The sequence below is a fragment of the Diceros bicornis genome, chromosome 34 (genome assembly GCF_020826845.1).
Source record: "Diceros bicornis minor isolate mBicDic1 chromosome 34, mDicBic1.mat.cur, whole genome shotgun sequence".
Classification (NCBI taxonomy): domain Eukaryota; kingdom Metazoa; phylum Chordata; class Mammalia; order Perissodactyla; family Rhinocerotidae; genus Diceros; species Diceros bicornis.
The window spans coordinates 28,018,647-28,045,914 of record NC_080773.1 but is presented as its reverse complement, the minus strand read 5'-3'; the positions used below and the strand labels follow the sequence as shown (position 1 = coordinate 28,045,914).

Genomic DNA, 27,268 nt, shown 5'->3' with positions numbered 1-27,268 from the left:
GCTAGCATCTGTGCCCATCTTCCTCTATTTTATGTGGGACGCCGCCACAGCATGTCTTCATATGTGGTGCATAGATCCACACCCAGGATCTGAACCTGCAAACCCCAGGCCACCGAAATGGAGTGTGCAAACTAAACCACTACGCCACTGGGCCAGCCCCACTGAACTTTTGTTATTACTAATAGCTTATTCTAACTCACCATTTTGTATGAAAAATTCCAAACACATATAGCAAAGATGAATGAGTTTTACAGTGAACATATGCCTACTACCTAGGTTGTACTATTAACATTTTACTGTATTTGCTCTTTGTTATCTATCCATCCCTCCATTCATTAATTCATCTTGTTTCCTTTCTTTTTAAAAATATGTTTGGTGCATTTCAAAGTAAGTTGCAGACATCAGTATACTTTCCCCTAAATATTTCAGCATTCCTATCAACTGGAGTTCTACTAATTGCTTTTTAATTGATTCCTTTATATTTTCTAAATGAAAGATCTGAGTATCTCCAAATAATATTGACCCAGTGACAAGTGTGTGGATTTTGGGATAAAATGAATCTGGTTTTTAAATCTGGATTCTTGCTCTTACTGGATGACTTGGGTGAGTTACTGTGATATTGTGATTTATAATAAGAAATATTTATTTGGTCTTCATCCCCGTTTCTGGCACAGAGCTCCTAAAACCGTTGGAATTTCCTAAGTGATGAGAGTGATAATCCTTTATTACATTACTGAGGTGAATTTTGGAAAGCATCTAAGGGTGGGGGCTAGTTGCCAGTGCAGCCAAGCATGGGATTAGAGGGTCAGAGCTTTCAGTCACAGCCCCCAACTTCCGGGGAGAGGAGAGGGGCTGGAGGTTGAATCAGTCACCAGTGGCCAATGACTTAGTTAATCATGACCATGTAACGAATTCTCCATAAAAATCCAAGGGGACAGCTCATCAGCCCCTTTTTCGGAGAGGTTCCACGTGCCACTGTGCTGGGCCCGAAACTCCGCAAAAGACACCTTATCACTCTCAACACTTAGGAAATTCTAAGGTTTTGGGAGCAATGAGCCAGGAACTGTGGATTAAGACCAAATATATCTGAGAAATGTATTTTGGTCATCTGAATAACCAAATATATATATTTCTTATAAATCATAATATCACAGGCATGAAATAAAGGCACAGTTAGGAATATTGGCCCTGACTTAAGGTGGGTGCACAGAAGCAGGGCCAGCATCTGGGTCCAGAGGAAATGTATCATCCAAAATGAACTTGCTCTTCACCCCACAGGTCCTGGCTTCCAAGGAGCAAGAGAGATGAAGTAAAGGATGAGGAGGAGGTTCCTGGAGTTGCATATGGTCATTTCGTGCAACATCTTTTGACTTGAGACTGAGATTTCTGAACAGAAATTTAGGGCAGATCCAGAAGAGACTGAAAACAGAACATCCCAGTTACTGGACATCTCCCAAAACAGAAGAAAATGATGAAGGCCCAGGTGACTTTTGGTTTGTTTTATTCTTAACTTGATTCCCTCATGAATTTGTAGAGGCCTAAAAAAATCATTTCAATTAAATGAAAAGTATAAATTGGGAAAAATGGGCTCTAGGGAGAAATAAACTTAAACTGGACCTTTAAAATCAGGACAAAGTGGAATCAGGAATATATTGTTCATACTACATGACCAGTGTTGGAATATAATGTATGACTCTGCAGGACGCTGGTGGTTACATAAATGTCAGCTTGTAGCTCATTATCTCTGACAGCCATCACAACCAGAGGATCATGGTAAGTTACAGGATATGCACTGACTCTGAGGAGAAAGCAGATCAGTTCCTTGGGAGATGTCACTGTACCATGGCACTTAAGTCTTGGGAGATTTCTTTGATGGTGACGTGGTGGACTGTGTGTGCTTGGTACTCTTCCTCTAAAAGATATACGAGCAGGTTATGTGTGGCTGTTTCTTACATGATTATTCTGAGTCCCTCGTGGGACTAGATTAAGTAGAATTCAGTGGACAGAGTTCTTAGGAGACCACAGCCTGATGACTTACCTACCCAGCCTTGTTGCAATCGGGGTTTATCCTTGAATAAAAACTAGCATTAAAAACTAGAGTGCCCAGGAAAATGGAAGGTTCACAGAGCTTTCAAGGGTCTTCCATGAACAGGTCATTGAACTGGGGTTTGAGTACAGATTTGGCCAGAAGGAGTTATAAGTTCTGTTGTTTGATGATGGCTTGGGTTGTTGAGATCCACAGGGTTTGCTTTAGAACTTCACCTTATCTCAGAAAATACAGAGCCCTTCCCTGTGTTCAAAATCTAGTTATTACCTCCCACCTCTGTATTGCCTTTATTTTAATTACACAAATGACTCATTGTGGCATAATAAAAAATATATATATTTGGTCTTTGTCTCTGGTTCCTGGCACAGAGCTCCTAAAACCCTTGGAATTTCCTGAGTGGTAGGACTGTCTTTTCTTATTTATAACAAGTCCTTTCAAATCATATCTGAGTTTATGCTAAGGAGGTGACTCAGGGTGGGCCCCTAGATAGCATCAGGATGGGGGCTAGTCCCCAGAAAGACCAACCATTGATTAGAGGGTTGGAACTTTCAGCTCCACCCTCCGACCTCTGGGTTGGGAGAGGGGCTGGAGATTGAGTTCTCTCCCAAGTAGCCAGTGATGTAACCAATCATGCCTATGTAATGGAACCTCCATAAAAACCCCCACTGCATTCAGAGAGCCTCCAAGGGGGCAAACACATCCACCTGCTGGAAGGGTGGTGCACCCCAACTCCAAAGGGACAGAGGCTCCTGCACTCAGGATCCTTTTGGACCTCGCCCTATGTACCTCTTCATGTAGCTTTTCATTTATATCCTTTATAATAAACTGTAATAGTAAGTATACCATTTTGCTGACTTCTGTGAGTAAATTATCGAACCTGAGGGCGGAGGTTGTGGAAACCCCCGAATTTGTAGGCAAGTTGGACAGAAGTGCAGGTAACCTGGGTGTCTGGTACTTGCTTCTGGTGTCTAAAGTGAAGGCAGTCTTGTGGGACTGAGCCCTTTGAAACTGTGGAGCCTTATGCTAACCCTGGGTAGTTAGCGTCAGGAATCGGATTGAATTGTAGGACACCCAGTTGGTGTCAGAGAATTGGAAAATTAACATTGGAAAAGACACCACATATTTGGTGAAAAGTCTCAAATTATCTAGTACACATAGTGATCAAACAAAGTTCCCCCTCCGTATATTTTTTTCCTAATTCTCTGGCACATCATTAACAAATTCTTGCCATTTACTTGTATGGACATCTGTATCTGTATATGTATTTATATGTGCACGTGTGTGTGCATACATAGGCATGAATCTGTGTTCGTAAATGCGTACATCTATTATGACATTTTTACATGAGTGGAATCATACTACATCATTCTCATGTCACTAGCATATAGTTCAGTGATTGACAAGTAGGTGCTGAAATACATATATTGCAAATGATCTCAGGTTAGCAAGGGGATTTAATGGCTGCGTATTACAGAAGTTCGTGATTTGTTGAATGTGCGATGACTGAATATGTTAATATGACTTTGCTTCTTTCACAATGCATTGAAAAAAATAGGAATATAGATGTAGCCTACATGATGAAAATGAGCAGAACAGCTTCCTTCACATTTGAATAGAGAAAAACCTCATCCTTCCTCCTGTGTTTCTCCTTTACTTTTATACCACTACCACACTCACAACACTTCTGACACCAGATGTGGAGGGGTTTCCCCCACCAAGAAATTCTCTGACGCCAGCTGGGTGTCCTAACAGTTTAACTCAATTCTGACACCATCTACCTGGAGATAGCATCACTTCCACTTCAGATGCCAATAGAAAATAGTAGGTCCCTAGGTTATCCACAACTTCTGTCTGACTTGGCTACAAATCAGAGGTTCCCATGACCCCCTCCTCGGGTTCACTTAATTTGCTAGAGTGGTTCACAGAATTCAGGGAAACACTTAAATTTACCAGATTATAAAAGGTTATGATAAAAGATACAGATGAACATCTAGATGAAAGAGATCCATAGGGCAAGGTAGGTGAGAAGGGGCACAGAGCTTCCATGCCCATCTGGGCGAGCTGCTCTCCTCGCATTTCCACTTGTTCAGCAGCCCAGAAGCTCTCTGAACCCCATACTTATCACTTAGGAATATACAAGGGTTTCAGGAGCCGTGTGTCAGGAACCAGGGTCAAAGACCAACTGTTAGAACAAAAGATGTTCCTAATGCTCTTACCACTTAGGAAATTACAAAGGTTTCAGGAGCTCTGTGTCAGAAACCAGAGGCAGAGACCCGTATATATATTTTCTATCATCTCACACCATCCATTTCAGTAACAAGAGAAATACATTAAACAGGACCGTGTTATTACAGGAATCGCTGACACTGGAGGATGTGGCTGTGGACTTCACCTGGGAGGAGTGGCAGCTCCTGGCCCCTGCTCAGAAGGACCTGTACTGGGACGTGATGTTGGAGAACTACAGCAACCTGGTGTCAGTGGGTGAGGACAGCTCCCCCGTGTCACTCAGAGGGTCCCCAGTCAATGGCCTTTCCATTCTCAGTTTCTGAAAGCTCTGGAGTGTCTGTGGTGTCTGAAGTGGTAGATTCTTAGTCCCCTCCCGGGCCCCAGATGAGAAGGTGTAATCTCTCCTCATCTTAGAGACAAGCCTTTAATTTGCAAACACGCAAATTGGGCAGTCCCTAAAATGTACCATTCTCATATTGTCACAGATCCCTAGTGCAATCTGATTAGACTAACTACATCTTCTCTCATTTCCCGTGAACAGGGTATCAAGTCAACAAACCAGATGTACTCTCCAAATTGGAACAAGGAGAACCACCATGGACTTCAGAAGATAAAATTCACAGTCAACCCCATCCAGGTAAGTGAGAGGGCACCAGCAGGACAGGACGGGGAATGCTGTGGAAATCACTTCCTCATCTTTGAGGGAAGGCATCACATGGGGTTGTCTGAGGATTCAGAAACAACCTCTGTGCATCGCTCTCCCCCTGCAAGAGCTCTTTTTCTCTACGGGAATTTAGAGGCAAATATGCCCCTTTATTTTGTCTTGGAACTAATCTCTATTTATTTCTTCTTAGATGTCATCTTTTTGTCCCCTGGGATTATTCTTGCTTGGATTTTCAAAGCTTCCCAGTCTTCATCACTTGTCAGAGTATGATTTTGTGTTCCTTTCACCTCTCTTGCTATGAAATTCCTCCTTCCATGTCTCTCTTCTAAGAGGAAACTTTGAATTCATCACGTCTTCTGACTAGTACACCTTCCTGCCTCACTGGGAAGTATTTATTTCTCTTCATAACATCTACCCCACCTTGGATGCTTTATGCCCATGGTAACCTGGTCTCTTGGTGTGCATATATCTGCTTCCTTAATTTGTCTTTTTCTGCACTCTGAGCTTCTTCAAAGATTCTGTTTTCAACCTCCGCTCTGTCTCATAGGCCTTAAAGCCTTATGTTATTCACATATGTGAAGCTCTTGTTCTCTGTGGAGACTCCCAAGATGACATCTCTCTTAATACGATCTAATCTATATGCGAATTCCATGCATTTTACCTGTCTCCATGGCAACTCCCTGTGAGTTCACACTTTTTGTGAGGAACTAGAACCCTTTTCTCTCCAAGAAAATCCATTTCCATCATCCTTTTTTAAATTGAGATTCTCTTGTACTTCTCTACATCTTAAATTCTGCCCATCCTGGCATTACCTTGAATCTTCTCTACTCTCTGGGCTCCTGTAGTTAAAGTCTCTCCTATTCCTGTTCTTAGTTTAATTAGAAAAGTCCTTTATAAAATTTCTCATTCTCAGTTCCTAGCCTAAAGCTCATGTCCACTTTACTATAATTCCTTCGTATATTTGTTAATTCTAATCTTTCTCTTAGTTCAACTTAGATTTTGTTGCTGAATTCTTCTCCCTAAAGCTTTCCTTTTCCTCCTCATAGTCTGATGATATTAAGTCCCAGTTGACCATATTACTATGACACAGAAATTTCTCTTCAAAGTCCCCACTCTTGAAAAGGAGGAGGCACAAATATAACAAAAATACACATATAGGTATAGAGTTTCGGTTTTGCAAGATGAAAAGTGTGATGTGATGATGGTTACACAACATTATGAATGTATTTAATATTACTGAACTGTACACTCAAACATGATTAAGATGGTAAATTTTGTGCTATGTGTATTTTATCGCAATAAGAAAACATGGGAAACAGTGCGTAGACATTATGTCTGGTGGTGAAAAGGGCTGTGGACATCAATCCATCAGCATAGTGGAACAGTGGGTGGTAAGGCTGGGGACGGCCCTTTCAGGAATAGGAGTGCCTCTATAAGAAGGCGCCTTTGAGCAGAGAGATGAGTGACGTGAGTAGGTTTCCTGAGTGAAGAGTAGAGAGAATGGGAAGTTCACAGCAGAGGCAGGAGTGTGTTTGAGGATCATCAAGGAAGCCCATGTGGGTAGAATGGAGTGAGCAAGAAGGAAAATAACTGGAGATGAGATCAGTGGGGGTTGGGGGTTGGCGATAGGTCTGTTGGTCGTGTAGAGCCTTGTAATCCATTTCAAGGACTCAACTTCATTCCTAATGAATTGAGAAAACTTGAGGAGGTTTAGAATATAGCAGCAACATGAGATAATATATGTTTTAGCAGTATCACTTTGGCTATGGGTAGAAAACGGACTGGAATAAGCAGGTGTTGAAGCAGAAAGCAAATAGGAGACCTGGTTGTTGGTAACTTCAGCTAGGCTTCAGGGGAAAGTATTGGAAGATTCTGTATATATATATATATATATATATATATATATATATATATGGCGGCTGATTGAATTTGCTATTGAAGTAGATATGGGGTATGTTAGTTTCCTAGGGCTGCTGTAATAGATTACCCAAACTGGGTTACTTAAAACAACAGAAATTTATTCTCTCACAGTTTTAGGTGCTGGAATTCAGAAATTAAGGCGTTAGTAGGGCCATGCTCCCTCTCAGAGTTCTAGGAAAGAATCCTTTCTTGCCTTTTCCTCACTTCCGGTGGTTGTCAGAAATCTTTGGTGTTCCTTAGATTGTAGACACATCATTCCAATCTTTGCCTCTGTCATTACATGGCCTTCTCCCTGCATGTTTCTGTGTGTCCATCCCCAAACCTCCCTCTCCTTATAAGGACACCAGTCATTGGATTAGGGACCAACCCTAATCTATTATGACCTCATCTTTACTTGATTACATCTGCAAAGACTCTGTTTCCAAATAAGGTCACATTCACAGCTTCTAGGGGTTAGGGTTTAAACATATCTCTCTGGGGGACACAATTCAGCCCACAACATGGAGTGAGAGAGAAAAAGAAACAGATGGATGATGATGCTAAGAGTTTTTGGCATGTGTAATGAAAAGAGTGGAGTTGCTATTTACTATGATGGAGAAGATATGTGGAGGAGGAGATTTGGGTTGGGAATTCAGGAGTTCAAAATGGAGATTGTAAGTTAGAGGTGTTTGTTAGAATCCAAGGAGCTCTATGCTGTGGTTGGATGTACCCAGAGAGTTCAGGGAGAGGTTAGGTCTAGGCATAGAAACTGGGACCAGAGGAGATCTAGGGAGTGAGTCCAGATAAAGAGAACAAGCACCTTGGACAATTAGAGATTTGACAGATGAGTGTGTAATAAACATGGTTGGGAGAGAGCAGGTGGTGAGCAAGTGTTTCATGAAAGAGCCATCAACATTGTCTAGAGTTGCTGATTCATCAAGTAAGATAAGAACTGAGAAGTAAGCATGTGATTTTTATTTTTCCTTCCTTTTCGGACAGTATATATTTTTCACGTTGAATTCTCTTTTCATGAAGTGGTTTATACTACACAATATATAACAATATCTTCTCTGAATTTCCATTGTACTTTGTGCCCCAATCACACAAGCCACTCCTGAAGATACTGTCTCAGTATAATTTGGTGGTGCCTGAGGCTTTTTTACCACTCTTGAGTCAAGGGCCTGGTTTTCATTCTTCCTTGTGCAAGAATGAAATACATCTTGGTTGTTCACTTATTTCTTCATCGAGTGACTGTTTAGCCAGGCTGGAGAGAGACCATAGTTTTCTACCTATCAAGCATTTCTTAAATTTTGTTGAAGGGGCTTTTATAATACCCGGACCAAGGCCTCTTCCTCAGCGAGTCTGCTTTGGATAGAATTGGGTTGAGGGCCTGTGTGTGTCTTTATGCAAAGCTCTTTAGGGGTACTGTTGTGATGCTAGTTGATGAACTGCAGCCCTAATACACAGTAGAAGAGAGTGAATTTAGTGGGAAACAAAAAAATATCTTTCTGGAGCAAAGATTTTATGAGCAAAAGTTGGACAAATCATCATGTAATATTTACAAATTAAGCTTTTGAATGTGTGAAACGTTTTTGCTATAATGCAAATCTGTACAAAATTAAAGTGAAGGGTAAATATAGGGACTACTTTAGAAATTTAGAAAAAAGTAGCCTAAAGTAGTACAGAGAGAATGGAGAATGACAGTATCATAAAGTATCTTATGCAAGAGATATAGCTGGGTTTTGAGTTAAGATGATGATGAAGAGACACGATAAGAAGGCATGAAACTGGAAATGTGCAAGCCCATGTGGGGACAGTCAAAAGACTGCCCTGAAACTGGCCACAAAGAGACCCACCTTAGAAGATATCTGTTGGGGAACTAGGACAGTAGAAACTTAGATAAACTGGGCACCTTGTGGTAATTTTAAACTTCTATTACCAGGCTTACTGTTGCAAATTTTATGTGTTAATAATAAAGCTGGCATGATAAAGGTAAGGTTTTTTATTTTTCCAGCTCTAGGTAGTCTGACCGTTCACCATGGTGGCAGCATTGTAGCAATAATAAGGTATAGCCAGATGTTCCAAGAAAAACAAGAGGTAAAGCTGTCACGAGTCTTGATTCAGGAGGAAGGTGGTCCTTTAGCACTCCTTAATGGATGCCAACGGAGACATAACTGTAGGAAGAAGATGCTGTTAGTGGCAAGAGGAAAGATTAGTGAAATGGGAAAAATTCCAATATGACATCTATAAAAGCACCACATGATGAAGAAGGTGAGGGTTCCCATAGCTGGTGCAGCAGCAGATCTACTTCTAGAGAAGACTGCATGCCCCACTAGAATGTTTTGAAAGTCCATAAGGATCATCATGTCCCTCTCTCTGTGGGAACATGAGAGAATGTGTTACAGCTAGATACAAAGTTAGGGTGTTGACCGTAAAACTGTGTGATTGGGAAAGTTAATTTGATAATCGTCTCCATAATGAAGAAGAATGGCATATTTTAGCAACAGGATGAGCACCCAAAAGTCTGTTAGAATTATCTTGAAAGCAGGTGTGGTGTGTCCAACATTGCAGCTTGCCTCTTTGGGATATTTGTTCTAACACCTGCATCTGCTTATTTCTCTACCTTGTGGTTCATGTTTAGGTCTCTTCAGTGGGCTCTGCAAATCCCAAAGCTGTGTATGTTGAAGTGACTGAAGCCGTGGTCTTATGTCTTCATCATCGTTCAGTCTTTATGTTCTCAGAATGTGACCTCTTCCAATATTCTGACCTTAAATAATACTTATAATACTTATAATAATACTACTGATGATTTCCACATTACTATTTCCAATCATGACCTTTCTCAAGTTTTATATAACTGACTGGGATTTCCATGTCTGTACTTGGATAGCTAATAATTATCTCAAGGTTGATATGCTTCAAAATACTCTTGGTTTCCCTCACATTCTGAACTTCAACAATATTCCTCACCTTGTTAAAAGGCACTACCCAGCTTCCCATTGGCTCAAGCCAAATACTGAGGAATACCCTTTGATTCTCTCTTGTTACCTCTCCCCACATCAAATCCATTAGTAAATTTTCTTTATCTTTCCTTCCAAATAAATCCTGATTTCTTCCACTTCTCTTCATTTCCTTTGCCTCTTCAAACCACAGTCACATTTGCAACTGCCTACTTTATTCCTTTTCTTGCTTATTTATTCTGTTTCCCTTTCCATCCCTAGAATATGACTTCAGTGAAAATAAAGAATATTTTTGTGTTTCTCCAGCACCAGCGCCATGCCTGGTGGTAATAGCCATTTAAGAAGGATGTGTTGAATGAATGAATGTGTCCTTCACCACTTTGGATAAGGTGTCCCTCCAACCTCTATGATCTGATGCTAACACTGACTTCTTTGTATTTTACCATCTCCAGGGCCCTGTTTATAATGCAGAGAAATCTACATTAATTCATTATGAATTTACCCTGTTTTACACTAATAAGTGTCATCTTTTGGTTTGTTTGATATTTTATATTATTGTGTTGTTAACCATTTCCAAGAGATAAGGAGTTCGTGTGTAATGGGTACAGAGTTTTTCAGTTGGAGAAGATGAAAATGTTCTAGAGATGGATGGTGATAATGGTTGCACGACAATGTGAATGTACTTGAGGCCACAGAACTGTTCACTTAAAAATGGTTAAAATGGTAAATTTTATCTCATGTATATTTAACTACAATTAAAAAATGTTTAAAACAAAAGAGATAAAGCACATTTATACTTGGAATTTCTTTTATGTTGATATCATAAGTTTTCCACTAAAGAGCCAGCCCACCTCAAGGTATTTTTGAAGCACTTTTATTCCATATGATGCTCATGGAAGAATTCATTGTTCTCTTCTTTCCTAGAAATTGAGAAAGTTGATGATCATCTGCAGCAGCACTTGCAAAACCAAAAAATGCCGAAGAGGATGGAACAATGTTATGAACAGGATGCATTTGGAAATATAGTTCATCAGAACAAAAGTAGTTTTCCTTCAAGGCCAAATCATGATATGTTTGATTTACATGGAAAAACTTTGAAATCATATTTAGATTTAATCAACCAGAGTAGAAGCTGTGACATAAAGGAGCCTGCTGAGTTTAATGGAGATGGGAGATCCTTTCTCCATGCTAGTCATGAGCAAACTCATACTGAAATTAAATTCCATGAAAGTAGAAAACCCATCAGCACTAAGTTACAATCCCTTAAATATCAGCAAATACACAAAATAGAGAGAACCCATGAGTGTATTGAATGTGGGAAAGCCTTCCTCAAGAAGTCTCGGCTCACCGAACATAAGAGAATCCATACAGGAAAGAAACCCCATGGATGTAGTGTATGTGGAAAATCTTTCTCCAAGAAGTTCAAGCTCACTGAACATCAGCGAACTCACAAAGGAGAGAAACCCTATGAGTGCAATGAATGTGGGAAAGCCTTCCTCAGGAAATTTCAGCTCACTGAACATAAGAAGACTCATACAGGAAATAAACCCCATGTATGCAGTATATGTGGGAAAGCATTCTCCAGAAGGTTCAAGCTAACTGAACACCAGAGAACTCATACAGGAGAGAAACCTTATGAATGTACTGAATGTGGCAAAGCCTTCTGCAGGAAGGCAGAGCTCATTATACATCAGAGAAATGAAAGAGGAGAAAAACCCCATGGATGCAGTGAATGTGGGAAAGGTTTCTCCAGAAAATCACAGCTCATTCTACATCAGAAAACTCATACAGGAGAGAAACCTTATATATGCAGTGAATGTGGAAAAGGTTTCATTCAGAAGGGTAATCTCCTTATCCATCAACGAACTCACACTGGAGAGAAACCCTATAGATGCACTGAATGTGGTAAGGCCTTCAGCCAGAAGGCCTGTCTCATAGCACATCAGCGATTTCATACAGGAAAGACTCCCTTTGTATGTACTGAATGTGGAAAATCTTGTTCACAAAAATCAGGACTCATCAAACATCAGAGAATTCACACAGGAGAGAAACCCTATGAATGCAGTCACTGTGGGAAAGCCTTCACCACAAAAACAATGCTCATTGTACATCAAAGAACACATACAGGAGAGAAACCCTATGGATGCAACGAGTGTGGGAAAGCTTTCTCCCACATGTCATGCCTTGTTAAACATAAGAGAATACACACAAGAGAGAAATGTATAGATTCAGTGAAGGTGGAATATCTTTCCAGAAAGGGTCACAGCTTATTAGATACTGGTGAACTCATGCATGGGAAAAACCCTGTTAATACGGTGACTGTGCAAATGCCTTCTGTGATCCCACAGACATCATTAAACATCAGTGGGTTCCTAGCAGATAGGAATGTAGTCATTGTGGGACAGCCAGTTGCCAGATGTGCACCCTCAGGGGATAACAGAAGGTTTGCACAGGAGAGAAACCTTAGGAATGCAGTGAATGTGGTCATGCCTTCAGTGGTCAATTATGTCTTATTTTATGTCACAAAAAACACATAGGAAAAAACTGGTACATTCAACTTGAAAAAGTCTTCAGCAATAATGTCTAGCTGATTATATGGTTATGTATAAACAGAAAGTTTCTGAATGCAGAGGCTAGGAAAGCTATTTTTTTTGGAAATTAGACCCTATCCAGCATCAGTGATCATGATAGATCATCAGTGAGCTCCTGGTGGGTAGAAATATAACGATAGTGGGAAACTCTTTGGCCTCAATATATGTCAGTACATAATAGAGAGAATATTAGAAGGCAGTGAGTGGTACATTTTGCCTGCTCCATTAGCAGATGCAATCATATGAAATAAAACACTGAACACACTAATTGTGGAATACCTTTAACAAAATATTAAAGTTCTTGTGAAGCAAAGAAGGCCTGTGAAAATAAGGAATGTTTGATAGCTTTATGTACCATTTCCAACTGCATTATACATCACGTAATACACCTGATGTACATTTTTGGACAGGATACCTTGAACCATATTCCTAGTTACTGTGTTAATGACTCCATAATTCAAGGGAGATAGTCTCTGCCCCACATCAGTGGTTATCACATTATATTCACTTCTCCCATTTGTATATTCTTTTTCTTTCTTTCCTTTATTTTTTTTTAAATTCAATGCCCACCCAATATCAGATGATGGTTAGCTGTTGCATTTCTTTGGCTCTAAATTTATTTAAATATTATTTCAGACAACTGAAGTCCTTCAAAAAGGAAATGACTATATTAAATTAATAAATGTAACAACATCCTTGGATGAGTTTAACTTTAATTTATAAATAAGACCAGGCATTATACAATGTTACCATGTGACTTTAAAATTTTTCTAGATTTGAAAAAGTAGAGAAATCAGGTTTGTAAAATGAACTGAAGACCCAAGGACAATTAATTATTCAAACCTATAAATTAAATAACAAAATACGTTCCAACACAGCTCTTGGTGATTTTTTTGAAAACATGAAAAGAGAAAGTTATAAGGCAATTTGAACACAAATTAAGATGACTCTTCTTGCTTTCATCCTAGCTCTCCCCCTTCCCTGATGATTCAAATTATTATTCTCAGAATCTTGGGAACATGAAGTTCTAAACTCCTGGATAACTAATCAGCTGCACTCTTCCTTGTGGTAGTGGAACTACCTGGAACTACCTTCCAGGAGGTAGTTCCCTGTCTAAACTCTACCCTTTGCCTCATTGATGGAACCACCCCAACATTCTTCCTGACATTTATTCTCATTTCCTCTCAACTTGGGGACTTGGAGGAAGTATGGGGAGTATAGGAGGAGGAGAAAAGTAGATCTTCATAGGAGAATTAACCCTGGCTTGGTATCTCAGATTCCACAGAGCTGAAGAGACTGAACAGGATCAGGAGTAGGTAAAAGAGCTCTGGAAGATGGGGCTCAACCTAGTTCCAGACTGGAATACTACAAGCCTTTGACCAATCTGGCAAATATTTTCAGAATCTGATCTGTATAATCAGATACAATCATATGCAACATATGAACTGTAGTCAGGGGTAAGGTCAGTAAGGGTGGCACAAAACTGATATAGCATAAAGTTCAGACCAAGTCTACTGCTGGAAAACGGATTTGAGGAAGGGCATGAAGCCAGGTCTCTTAGGGAGAAATTAAGAGTGGAGGCCAGTCAGTAGATGAGGTATCTTAATGACATTGTAAACGGTGATTTTTAAAAATCAATGCACAATGTAAAAACCATTAGAATCATTTGAAGAGAATATCTCAATTTTTTTCTTAAAGATTTTAATATGGAATATATAAAGATCTTGGGTCATGTATAAACATTACTCACTGTATCAGTCTCAATACAAAGCATATGACAACAAATATCAAATTTCTGAGTTTATGCTCAAGTACAAGGTCTTGAGTGTAAGTAATAGACTAAGACTGTAAACTTCATGAGGGTATGGAACTTCTGTTAACCCCTGTATATCAGATATCTAGAAGATTGCCAGGCATGTGTAAAAGCAGGAAAGTGAGAACAATGTTGAGGAGAAAAAACAATCAATCAAAATTGACATCAATGCTAGACTGAACAAACAAGGACATTATAACTATAAACAGTCATAACTGCATTTCATTAGATCAAAAAGGTAGAGGAATGCTTAACATGTTAATAATAACAATGTGTTGTGGGGTTTATAAGGTACGCAATACATTTTACTTCTTCATATCATATAAACCCTCCCACAATATTTTCATTCACTCTCTTGATCAGAGAGTGGAGGGCAATTTGAGGTTTCCACTTGGCGTTCCTCACAATGGTACCTCTTACCTCATTGGCCAAGAGCTCAAGGCTTTTCTCTTTTTAATAAATGCTTTTACTAGATTTTGTTCTCTTGTTCTTGAGTTTGTATAGTTTCTTTTGCCTTGTCATCAACTTCACTGATCTTTTCTTTTGTAAATTAGGCTATAATACTGTTCATACTTGTTAAATCTTTTTTCCCCCCTGTGTTTCATTTTGGATAGTTTTTATTGCTGTCTTCAAGTTCACTGATCTTTTCTTCTGCAATGTCTAATCTGCCATTAATCCCATCCAGTGTATGTTTTATCTCAGAAACTGTAGTTTTTATCTCTAGAAATTTGACAGGCCTTTCTTTTTATCTTTCATATCTCTGTTTAACATGGTTTACTTTTAACCTATTTGTGACAATATTTAAAGTGAGTTTCTAGTAGACAGCATATAGCTGGGCCTTCCTTTTTTATCTAGTTGACAATCTGTCTTATTCGGGTGTTTAGATCATTTATATTTATTGTGAGAATTAATATAGTTAGGTTTAATGTAATAACATGCAATATGATATTTATCCCAACTGTTCTTTTCTCCCCTTTTCCTTTTTTTCTACCTTCTTTTGGAGTAACTGAGTATGTTTTAGATTATTTATCTCCTTTGTTGGCTTATTGGCTGTAACTTTGTTATTTAAGTGCTTCCTTGAGTACAGCATGCATCATAAACTTAGCAGTGTAAGTTCAATTGTTATTATACCTCTTCATATATAGAGGTACAGAATCTTATAATAGTATACTTCCATTTTCTGTAGCCAGATCAGCTTCATTGAAGAGATTGACTTTTGGACAGTACTGGTATACATATTTAGGGGATGAGTAAGCTCGTTTTACATGATAAATCCACAATAGTGTTGCTAATTCCATATACTTTTGGGTACTTCACAGAATATGAAGGAATTTCTGGCATTTATTTATTTGTAAGGCAGACTAGCCCTGAGCTAACATCCGATGCCAATCCTCCTCTTTTTGCTGAGGAAGATTGGCCCTGGGCTAACATCCATGCCCGTCTTCCTCTACTTTATATGGGGCACCGCCACAGCTTGGCTTGACAAGCAGTGCCTCGGTGCGTGCCCAGGATCCTAACCTGTGAACCCCAGGCTGCCAAAGTGGAGTGCATGCATTTAACTGCTATGCCACTAGGCTGGCCCCCCAATTTCTGGCATTTAAACTTTATTGTAGGCCACCTTTGAGTCAGGTTTCAGTCAACCAACCAAGCAAACTGTTGGAAGCACTCTAATTGAGCTCACACATTAGAGCCAGAATCAATTCATGGTAAGCCCATATTATTAAATTTACCTAATCCAAAATGATATTCTTTTCACCATGATCCTGCAAATGTTTCCCAAGTTTCTATGCAACACATAAACAATATATAAAAAAGATAAATACTTCATGACTACATTAGAATGCAAAGTAGTTTAAAATTTGTCTAATTTTCTAAGCAATGTAATTCACTACTGTATTAGACTGTTCTGACTGCTATAACAAAATACCACAGAGTGGATGGCTTAAACAATAGAAATTTATTTTCTCACAATTCTAGAGACTAGAAGTCCAAGATTAAGGTTCTAGCAGATTCAGTTTGGTCTTCTTCCTAACTTGCAGGCAGTCACCTTCTCACTATGTCTTCACATGGCCTTTCCTCAGTTTGTCTGCACTCAGAAAGAGAGAGTTCTCTGGTGTCTCTTCTTATAAGGACACTAAACTTATTGGATCAGAGCCCCACCCTTATGACCTCATTTTGATACCGACTCATGACCAAGTTGACATAAGGGAAGCCATACTGTAGAAAAGAAAAACCCTATTGTAACTTTGAATGACATCTGACAAACTAACCCAGCTGGATATGCACCCTCCAGGAGATCTAACTGCTCTGTAGATTTTATGACCCCTGCTTGTGCATATACCTTCCAGCTGCGATAAGATGATAACTTTGTTCTTTTGAGTTCCTCAGGACTGTGATTACCCCTGAACAGAGAGTCTATGCTGATAGCCATCATCAATGAAAACTGAAAGATCTGGTGTGGCACTCCCAGTTTGTAACACCAGAGGGTCAACATTCCTAAACCCCTCCCCTATAACCCACCAGCCTATATAACTGCTGTAAGATTTTGTGCCCCCTTAACATGGTTCTTTGAGACATTATTTGGCCATCTTCTCCCTTGCTAGCAAGCTGCAATAAACTGCCCTTTCTTTTCCAACACCTTGCCTCTTGACGATGGGCTTTTGTCTCGTGTTGAGCAGATCATGCCCTTTGTGCGGTAACAATTTAACCTTACTTACTTCCTTAGGGGCCCCATCTCCAAATATAACCAGGCTGGTGTTAGGGCTTCAACATGTGAATATGAGGGGACCTAAACACTCAGTTCATAACATTCCAACACTTGCCCCCCTCAAACTCATGTCCTTCTTGCATGCAAAATACATGCATTCAACCCCAACAGACCCAAAAGTCTTAACTCATTTCAGCACTAACTCTTAAAGTCTACAGTTCCAAGTCTCAACTAAACATCATCTATATCAGATATGGGTGAGACTTGAGGTACAATATACCCTGAGGCAAAACTCCTCTACAGCTGTGAACCTTTAAAACCAGAAAATTTACGTGCTTCCAAAATACAGTGGTGGGACAGGAATAGGATAGACATTCCCATTCCAAAGGAGAGAAATTGGAAGGAAGAAAGGGGTGATAGGTCCCAAACAAATCCAAAACTTAGCAAAGCAAATTCCATTAGATCTTAAAGCTTGAGAATAATCATCTTTGGTTCAACGTTCTGCCTTCCAAGCATCATAGGTCACGTTGTAGGTGGGAATCATAACACTCTTGCTGTAATAAGGAAATCAAACCAGCAATTTAATGTGATATCTCTAGTAGAATGTGAAGCTCCACAAAGAAGGGTATTTTTGTCTGCGTTTATAGCTTTTGTATCCCCAGCATGCAGAACAGTATTTGACACATAGTAGGTATTTTATAAACATCTACTAGGTGAATGAATGATCAATCTCCTTAGTTCGAAGGCGCTCTGAGCCTGGTTGTGTAATTATGGGGAGTGGGTCATGTCAGTTTAATCAGTTGGGCCGCAATATCGAACAGACCCACTTCCCTTTCTTATAGCTTTTGATTCAAGGTAGTTCCCATTTTTCTGGAAGGAAAACTTGCCCTGCCTTTGGCTCCTCCCCCGTGGAAAGGAGAGCCACGCCTCTCCGTTGGCACTGCCCCTTTTGCGGCCCCGGTCAACTGCGTTCCCCATTTACCTCCACATCAATCGTAACGTGAGCTTTATAATCCTGCCGTTTTACCCACTCTCTGGCCAGTGCCTTCGTCAGGGGTTCTCTAAACCCTAGACTGGCCTCAAATGCCGCTTCCTCCACAAAGCCCCCTCCAGCCAGCATTCCCAGGATACTAGCTGGTTCCCAACCAATTGTTGCTCGGGTTCGGCTCAGGTTCGCTCCCGGTTGAACTTACTCTAGCATGGCCGCGCCCACCTATCCTCTCTCTAGCCTTAGGATCAAAGTGCCTTAATGTCCGCGACCATCTCCCCGCATCCGGCAGAGAGATCTGGGCAGGCATGAGCTTCTGAGAAGCTAAGCGGTTTGTGTAGCGCCCCTGGCGAATGTTGCACAGTCGGGGCCCAGTGGTTCAAGCAGCCTGGAAGTGGGATGAAAAAAGTCGTTTTCATTAACTTCTCACCTTCTTGCGCCCTCCCGCGAAAGGCAGAACAAAAGAGACTTCGCCCGCTGTACGGCAGTAGGTGGGAAAATGGCTGCTCCCATAAATATCCTCGAACCGGGCGCGGATATATTACGTCACAGAAAGACGGCCGAGAGCCAGAGTCTAGTTCGCTGGAATGAAGGCAGATGACCCTCGTCGGGCGCCGTCCTCTCAGCTTTGGAGGGGCCTGTCAGCCGCGGAGGTGGGGCTGCGGGGCTATGGATCCTGAGGCAAAGTGTTTAGAGAAGTGGTTCCATGATTTGTCTCCAGCGGTGAACACGGAGGTCGTCGGTCAGGTTAGTGTCGGGTTCTGTGCGTGTTTCGGGGCCAGGGAGAGCGCGTTGGTTTTTTTTTTTTTTGTTCTGGAGCGCGTAGGGGTCGGCGTTGGGGGAAGCGGGTGGGAATCCCCGTTGGGAGTTCCTTATTGGGGTTCCCCGCGGAGGGGGAGCTCGTGGGGTTCCGTGTTGGGACGAGCACTTGGGAGGTCTTTGTTGGAGAGTAGCGTTTGGGGTGTCCGTGGTTGGGGGAAGTGGGAGTCATGTCCGTGCTGGGGACAGCTCTTGGGGAGTCTGTGTTCATTGCTTATCGAATGCTTAATTTTAGAGATGAGGTTACTGGTTCTTTTGCGTCCATGTTTACAGTCTATTTCTACTGAAAATTTGTTTTCAAGTTCATCCCAACCCAAGTAATGACATCCCCATCCTCCTAAGTACTCCTCCAAAAAATAGCTGTTGTGAAAATTCAGTATATCTCACTTTTAGTGTGGGGATCAAGTGTATAGGTATTGTCATAATTGTATACATTTTTAATCTAACATCCTAGCATAACCATTTCCGTATTACACACTCTTTGGAAGTTTTCTTCTTTCTTTCTTTTTTTAAACTGCTGCAGTTATGTTCCATCAAGTGGGTGCTTTAATTTGGGTAGAACTGACGTACGTTTAGGTACAACACTTGCAGGAATGTATGATAGATTTCCTTTAACCCCAGTTTTTTGTTTCTTTGACCAGCTGTGGTGTTTTTCCATGTGGATCTTGGACATAGAGCTGGTTATGCTTATTCCTAAATAGTTTATATTTTTGTTGTAATTGTAAATGGTGTCTTTTTTTTTCCCCTAGTGTAATGCACAAGAGGAAAAATTAAAAAGATATACTTCTTTTGTCACCTCATTCTACTCATATTATTACTAATAGCTTCTAAGTTGATTCCTTTATGTTTTCTAGTTGAGCATTTTTGTCGTCTGCAGGTAATTTTGGCCAGGTGGTAAGTGGATGGACTGTGGAGTGACAAGAACCTGCTTCTGCTCATGACCTGGGTAGGTTAATGTCTGAGTACAGTCATTATGAAGATTAAATGAGTAAATGTTTTTTAAGTACAGTGTGTAGTGCCTGGCACATAGTAGAGTCTGAATAAATGGTAACTGTGATTTATCAAGTTTTTATTCCTCTAAAGCCTTCTTTACCCCCAGCTTTATTGAGGTATAATTGATATGTAACATTCTGTAAGTTTCAGGTGTACAACATGATGATTTGGTACACATATATTGCAAAACGTTTACCACCATAGCTTTAGCTAACACCTGTATCACGTCATATAATTATCATTTCTTTTTTGTGATGAGAACCTTTAAAATCTACTCTCTTTGCAACTGTCAGGTATATAATACAGTATTATTAACTGTAATCACTATGCTATATATTAGATCTCCTCAAAGGCTTTTTATCTTTAAAATTATTATTATTTTTTTTTATGATTTTATTTATTTATTTTTTTCCCCCAAAGCCCCAGTAGATAGTTGTATGTCATAGATGCACATCCTTCTAGTTGCTGTACGCGGGACGCAGCCTCAGCATGGCGGAGAAGCGGTGTGTCGGTGCGCGCCCGAGATCCGAACCCGGGCCGCCAGTAGCAGAGTGCACGCACTTAACCGCTAAGCCACGGGACCAGGCCTAAAATTATTTTCATTTATTATTTCTTTCTCTCTCTTTAAAATTTTCTCTGATGTATGTTACTAGATTTCCCAAAATCTTGTATTCCTGGAAGAAACCATACTTGTCGATAATGATTTGTTCTTTTAATATAGGGCTGGATTCTATTTGCTAATATTTAATATTTTTATATCTAGAAATAAAAAGATGTCTTGGATTTGCTTCAAAATAATCCAGTGATGGGGCCAGCCCGGTGGCGTAGTGGTTAAGTGCACGTGCTCTGCTTTGGCGGCCCAGGGTTCTCGGGTTTGGATTCCCAGCGCAGACCTATGCACCGCTCATCAAGCCATGCTGTGGCAAGCGTCCCACATATAAAGTAGAGGAAGATGGGCACGGATGTTAGCCCAGGGCCAGTCTTCCTCAGCAAAAAGAGGAGGATTGGCAACAGATGTTAGCTCAGAGCTAATCTTTCTTACAAAAAAATAAAAATAATAAAAAAAAAATAATCCAGTGATGGAAGAGGAGAGAGTGTGTTGTAGTGTTGTAGATAAAACAAAATTAGATTTGAGTTGATAATTATTGAAGTCACACGATGGATACATGGAATTTGATTATCTTATTCTTCTTTTCTTTTTTTATACGTGGGTTTTAAACTGTTCCTTCTTTTGCTTGAAATTTTTCATAATAAAAAATTAAAAAATTTTTGCTTCTACATTTATAAGTGAAACTGGTCTGTACTTTTCTTTAAAAGTTTTTTTCGAGTATAACACTAAAAATTAAAAAATAGAATATTACAGCACCCCAGAAACCCCCATCTCATCCTAATCTCCTCCCTCCTCTCCCAAGGTAATTGTTCTAAAATCAGCATATTAAATTTGTCTGATTGTTAACTTTATACAAATGGAATCATATAGTACATGTTCTTTTGTACCTGACTTCTTTTGCTCAGTATTTTGTTGTGAAGTTCATCGAAGTTGTGGCATATAGCAGTGGTTCATTTCTTTTCATTGCTATGTAGTATTACATTGTATGATTATACCCCAATTTATTTATCCATTCTGCTATTAATAGACATTTGGATTATTACTGACTTGTGACTGTTATGAATGATGCTGATGTGAACTTTTTTTGTGTGTATGTGAGGAAGATTGTCCCTGGGCTAACATCTGTGCTAGTCTTCCTCTATTTTGTATGTGGGACACCGCCACAGCATGGCTTAATGGGTGGTGCATAGGTCCGCGCCCAGGATCCAAACCCGCAAAGCCCAGGCTGCCAAAGCAGAGCGTGCAAACTTAACCACTACACCACTGGGCTGGCCCCTAATATGAACATTTTTGTACATGCATTTTGGTGCATCAGACTTCTATTGGGTATATTCTTAGTAGAATTCCTAAACTGTAGGGTATGCTAGATACAAGAAGAAATGACAAATGCCCAGTCATAATGGGAGATTTTTAACATGCCTCTCTCAGTAACAGAACAAAAAGAGGAAAAGCTAGAAGGCTATAGATTAACAAAGATCAGTAAACTTTTTCTGTAAAGAGACAGTGAATATTTTAGGCTTTGCAGGCCAGGTGATCTGTCTGCACCTACTCAACTCTGCCATTGTAATGTGAAAGCAGCCATAGAGAATGCATAAACAAATGGGTGTGGCTGTGTTCCAATAAAACAGTTACAAAAACAGGCCACCAACCCACCATAGTGCCAACCCCCGAAAGATTAGAATAGCATGGTTAACAAACTTGACCAATATAAAACACTCTACCCAACAATTTTTCTCAAATGTGCATAGAACATTTATGAACAGTTACCATGTGGTGGGCCATAAAGCAAGTCTAAACAAATTTCCAAGGTTTGAAATCAGACTATTTTCTCTAGCTACAGTGGAATGAGCTATAAAGCAATACCAAAATGATAACTAGAAAGTCCCCATTTGTTTGACAAGTATGCTGTGCACGTCTAAATAATCCATGAATCCATGAATCAAAGAAAATTAGAATGGAAATGTTTTGAATTACATTTTAAAAATAATCCTACATGTCGACCTTTGTTGAATCCAACTAAAGCATTCAGTGGAGGGAATTTATAGCCTTAAATGTGTATGTTAGAAAAGAAGGAAGGATGAAAATCAATGACTAAGCATCTATAATTCTCTTTTTTCTAATCTTATTGATTAGTGTTTGGAAATGCTGGCTTCATACGATTAGTAGAGAAACTTCTCTTTTTCTGTGACCTACACGAGTTTACATAATACTGGAATCACCTATGCTGTCAAGATTAGTAGAACTCATCAGGCCCTGATGACTTTTCTCTTTTTAACCTTTTTTCATGGAGATTCAGAGTAGAGAGAATAGTAAAATATGTGCCCATCACTCAGTTTCAACAATTATCAACTTGTGGCCAATCATGTTCATCTATGCCTCTTCCACTTTTGTTTTTCCTCTGGAGAATTTCATGGCAAATTCAAGGTTTCACGTCCCTAAACTTGTAAATGCTCTAGTATGCGTCTCCAACTGGTAAGGTCATTTAAAAAATTTGTAAGCAGCAGATCATTTTCAAATGTATCAAAATTAATGATAATTCTTTTATTTCATCCAATACCCAGTCCATATTCAGTTTTTTTCTGATCATCTCAAAGTTGTCTTTTAACATTGGATTGTTTGAATCATGATCCAAATAACATGCTCTCGTTGCGTTTGCTGCTTACATCTCTCAGGTCTCTTTTATTCTGTAGCAATCTCTCTTCCCTTTTTTCTTTTGTCCTCATGCTTCTTAACATATTGCAATAAGAAGTATACAGCACCATAAATGAAAGATTCTTGCCTAAATAGTTAGATATTGGAAGTAATCACACCTCTCAGTTCAACTACCCAGTTTATAGGAAAAATTGAGAGTAGGGGAGGTGAGGAAGAACAAGATAAACTATAACATGATGAAGCAATCAGCCAAATCTGGAAGGTAGTACATCTATGGGACGAATGGCTTATTCCCTTCCGTCCTCCCTACATTCCTTCCAAAAGCATATATTGTATTGATTTATAATGACTTGGCAATATCTTTAATTTTATTTCAAGTGGAGATTTTTTAAAAAATTTTTTATTGATGTCATAATAGTTTATAACATTGTGAGATTCCAGTTGTACATTATTGTTTGTCAGTCACCACATAAATGCACTCTTTCACCCCTTGTGCTAACCTCCGAACCCCCCTCCCCCTGGTAACCACCAAACGGTTCCCTCTGTCCGTGTGTTAGTTTATATTCCACATATGAGTGAGATCATGCAGTGTTTGTCTTTCTCTGTCTGGCTTATTTCACTTAACATAATACCCTCCAGGTCCATCCATGTTGTTGCAAATGAGATGATTTTGTCATTTTTTATGGCTGAGTAGTATTCCGTTGCACGTATATACCGCATCTTCTTTATCCAGTCATCTGTCAATGGACACTTGGGTTGCTTCCACGTCTTGGCTATAGTGAATAATGCTGCAATGAACATAGGGATGCATAAGCCTCTTTGGATTGTTGATTTCAGGTTCTTTGGATAAATACCTGGAAGTGAGATAGCTGGATCATAAGGTATTTCTATTTTTAATTTTTTGAGGACTCTCCATACTGTTTTTCATAGAGGCTACACCAGTTTGCATTCCCACCAGCAGTGAATGAGGGTTCCCTTTCAAGTGGAGATATTTTTGTGCTTAAAATTTTTAAATTTTAAAAATGTTTAATTTTAATTTAAAAGATCTTGTTCTTATTGAAAAAAAAGATATAAAACTCACTTTCCTGATCTATTGGACCAGCCATAATAATTATTAACATTGTTATATTTTCTTTTGTAAGTGTGTGTACGCACACACACACAGATATAGATTGTATTGCTTTACTTTTGCAGAAATACAGGATCATATTACACATAAGAGTATAAATGTGCTTTATTCATTGAGCTGTATTTTATGGACATTTTTTATTTCAGTAAGTATATTAAAATATTAAATTATTATGGAGTATTCCATTAGATGGATTATAGTTATTCATTCAATTAATCTTCTATTAGTGGACATAAACATATGTTTAGTGTACCTTACATATGTTTTTGCTCACTTTGCCACTGTTTTCTCTGCATAAATTACCCCAAACAGAACATTGAGTCAGAAGTGATGCTTATTTTGAGAATTTTCAGTACATAATTGAGAATATCCCCTAGTAATGTTCTATCACTTAATACTGACAGACAGTATTTATGTAAAGGAGTGTTGTTTTTCATGTGTCATTGTCACGTCAGTTTCAACCACTGACTAAACTCTTACTTTTTGTGATTGTCCATTTCTATTACTTGGGTTTTCTAGGTCTACAGTAATGTTGTGCAAACGTTGGTGATTTCCCTCCTTTTCTCTAAGATTGATAATTGCTATTTGATTCTTTCCTCTAATTGCATTTGGAGGCATGGTCAGACCAGTGACAAATGAGAATGGTGATTCTTGCACCCTTTCCATGCTGCGTGGGAGTGCTGACAGGGGGTCACTGGCTTTCAACTGAGCATATAAAGTGTTTCATTTTTGCTTGGTTTTTGTTTTGCTTTACATCTTTTTCCTTTTTTCATCTTTTCTTTTGGAAAGAAAATGTTACATATACAAATGAAGTGCCCCCTCCAAGTGCCTACCCCATTCCTTCCTCTTCCTCCCTAGATGTAACCACTAACTTGAAATTTTACCTCATGATCATTTTTGGACTTTTAAGTGTGTTTGTATCTACCAACAAATATATGGTATTCTCGGGTGCATTTTAAAAATTTATAAAAATAGTGTTATACTTTATGTATCTTTTTATAGGATTTTGTGTTGTTGTTGTTTTTATCCATGAGCTGTTTTTTTCTCACAACGCTACTGACACCAAATATGTGGGAGTTTTTCCCCACGCCAAGCAATTCTCCAACTCCCTGGATACCAGTTGGATGTGCTGCAATTCAACTCAGCTCTGATACTAACTACGAGAAGTCAGCAGAGACCCCACAGGTTAAGTGCTCAGGCTCACAAGACTGCTCCCACTTCAGATGCAAGTTGCAAGTCTCAGGTTGCCACTTGTACTTCTGACCAGTTGGCTATAAATCAGAGGTTTCCCACCCTCCTTCTCAGGTTCAGTTATTTGCTAGAACAGCTCATAGAACTCAGGAAGATACTTTACTTACTATGACTAGTTTATTATAAAGGATACAGATGAACAGCCAGATGAAGAGGTACATAGGGCAAGGTCCAGAAGGGTCCTGAGCACAGGAGCTTCTGTCCCCATGGAGTTGGAGTGCACCACCCTCCCAGCACCTCAAAGTGTTCGTCAGCTCTCCAAACCCTGTGGTTTTGGAATTTTTATGGAGGGTCCGTTACATAGGCATGGTTGGTTAAATCATTGGCTGTTGGTGATTAACCTCAATCTCCAGCCCTTCTCTCCTCCCTGGGGGTCCAAGGATGGAGCTGAAAGTTCCAACCCTTTAATCATGCCTTGGTCTTTCTGGGGACCAGCCCCCATCCTGAAGCTATCTGAGGCCCCCTAGCCACCAGTAATATTATTAGCATATAAAAGATACTCTTGTCACTTGAGAGATTACAAGGGTTTTCGGAGCTTTGTGCCAGGAACCTGGGACAAAGACCAAATATCTATTTCCCCTTGTGCCACAGTGAGTCTAAAAAAGTAGCCCCTCCATTCCTAGGCTATTATGGGTTTGTAACAAAAGCAATACTGATTTTTACAAGCTGTTTTTTCAATATCAATTTAGGCTTTTCTCCTCTAACCTATTAAAATTAATTAATAAAATTAATTGGCTACTCTTGGCTACCAAACTGACATCTATCCTCCTTTTGTTAAGAAAATCCCTATTTTATTTAGGTAGCCATCCATCTGGGAACTTGACCTTAACCTCAGTTCAGTAGGAAAATGCAGATTAGCTTTACGAATCAGGGTAGTTCCATTGCCATTCTTGGTTTCATTACTGTGTTCCAGGCATGAGCATTTGGTTCAGCTCTGATCTGTTAGGTGTGAGGGAAAGTCTGCCGGGGAGCTCCTGGGAAATGGTTGGGCCCTTGATCCTCCGACCCTAGAGATCTCAGTTCTAACTCATTCACACATAAGCACCTTTTCTACCTCTCTCCTGTCCATAAGGAGTTCTATATTTGAGCTGTGTGCCATCCTTTTTGGGCTGGCCCTGCAAGGAGACTAGACTGATGGGCCAAGACTGGGACAAAGCAGTGTCAGGATTAGAGATGGTGGTGGGATGGTATGTTTACCAGTTGGTCAGAGAATGGGTCAGAGATGAGCCATCCCCAGAGGATACTGGGGAGCTAGAGAGAGAGTCTTTGAGAATAATTTGCTGCCTGAAAGGGTAAAAGCAAAATTCAAGTCGACCTCTTGGTATTGGTGTCCTCAGAGTGTGACCTTCTAGCGTGGCTCCACAGCTTGGCTCTTGGAGAGGCTGATCTCTGATCTGCTGTTCCTGAGGCAAGGATGGGGCTACCTTTGCATTCCTGCTTGTGTGAAAGGAGCTGGCTGGGTGTGCACAGTGAATATTACAAGAGCCAATTCCAAGGGCCCTATTTTTGCAACTGACTGTACAGCCACCTCACAGTATGATGCACCAGGAAGTAAAGTTCTTAAAGTGCATGAGAAAGAGAACAAATTTGTATTGTGAGGCTGATGGGAGAGAGAAACATCATAATGGAGAGAGCAGATGAGGATTCAGATTCCTACCTTGCTCTTTAGGAAGGTTTTTAACCTGGGCAACACACTTCACCTGACCAAGCCTCAGCTTACTCGTGTTTAAATGGAGGTAATAATGAGTACCCTACAGAGTAGTGTTGAGGATTACATAAGACGCTGCTTATGATTTCTTAAGTATATTAGTATTCAAACTGGAATAATTACCTCAGTGCAATAAACAAAAAATTTAGGCATATGTGGGCACAGGTGGTTTGAAGTCAGTTTCCAGAACCACTACTTCTGTATGTTGTCT

The 27,268-nt window shown here is 39.8% G+C and overlaps 2 protein-coding genes across 9 annotated transcripts in view; both read left to right on the top strand.

Moving 5' to 3' along the window:
* LOC131397287 (zinc finger protein 649-like) overlaps positions 1-15,187 on the top strand; it is a 35,577-nt gene extending 20,390 nt beyond the window's left edge. For 3 of the 5 annotated variants that reach the window (XM_058530072.1, XM_058530073.1, XM_058530074.1), the window contains 4 exons: positions 1,279-1,483; positions 4,402-4,528; positions 4,815-4,910; positions 10,721-15,186. In XM_058530072.1, coding sequence (XP_058386055.1) covers positions 1,469-1,483; positions 4,402-4,528; positions 4,815-4,910; positions 10,721-12,333 — 1,851 coding nt within the window. In that variant the 5' untranslated portion in view covers positions 1,279-1,468 and the 3' untranslated portion in view covers positions 12,334-15,186. Of the gene's footprint in view, positions 1-1,278; positions 1,494-4,401; positions 4,529-4,814; positions 4,911-10,720 lie in introns of all 5 variants that reach the window. The other 2 variants (XM_058530075.1, XM_058530076.1) reach the window with 2 other exon arrangements.
* ZNF577 (zinc finger protein 577) overlaps positions 1-27,268 on the top strand; it is a 48,544-nt gene that overhangs the window by 4,433 nt on the left and 16,843 nt on the right. The window contains exons 1-2 of one of the 4 annotated variants that reach the window (XM_058530078.1): positions 19,241-19,660; positions 23,807-23,850. The exons of 1 other annotated variant lie outside the window; for it this stretch is intronic. The gene's annotated coding sequence lies outside the window, so the exon portion shown is untranslated. 2 more of the 4 variants (XM_058530077.1, XM_058530079.1) reach the window with 2 other exon arrangements.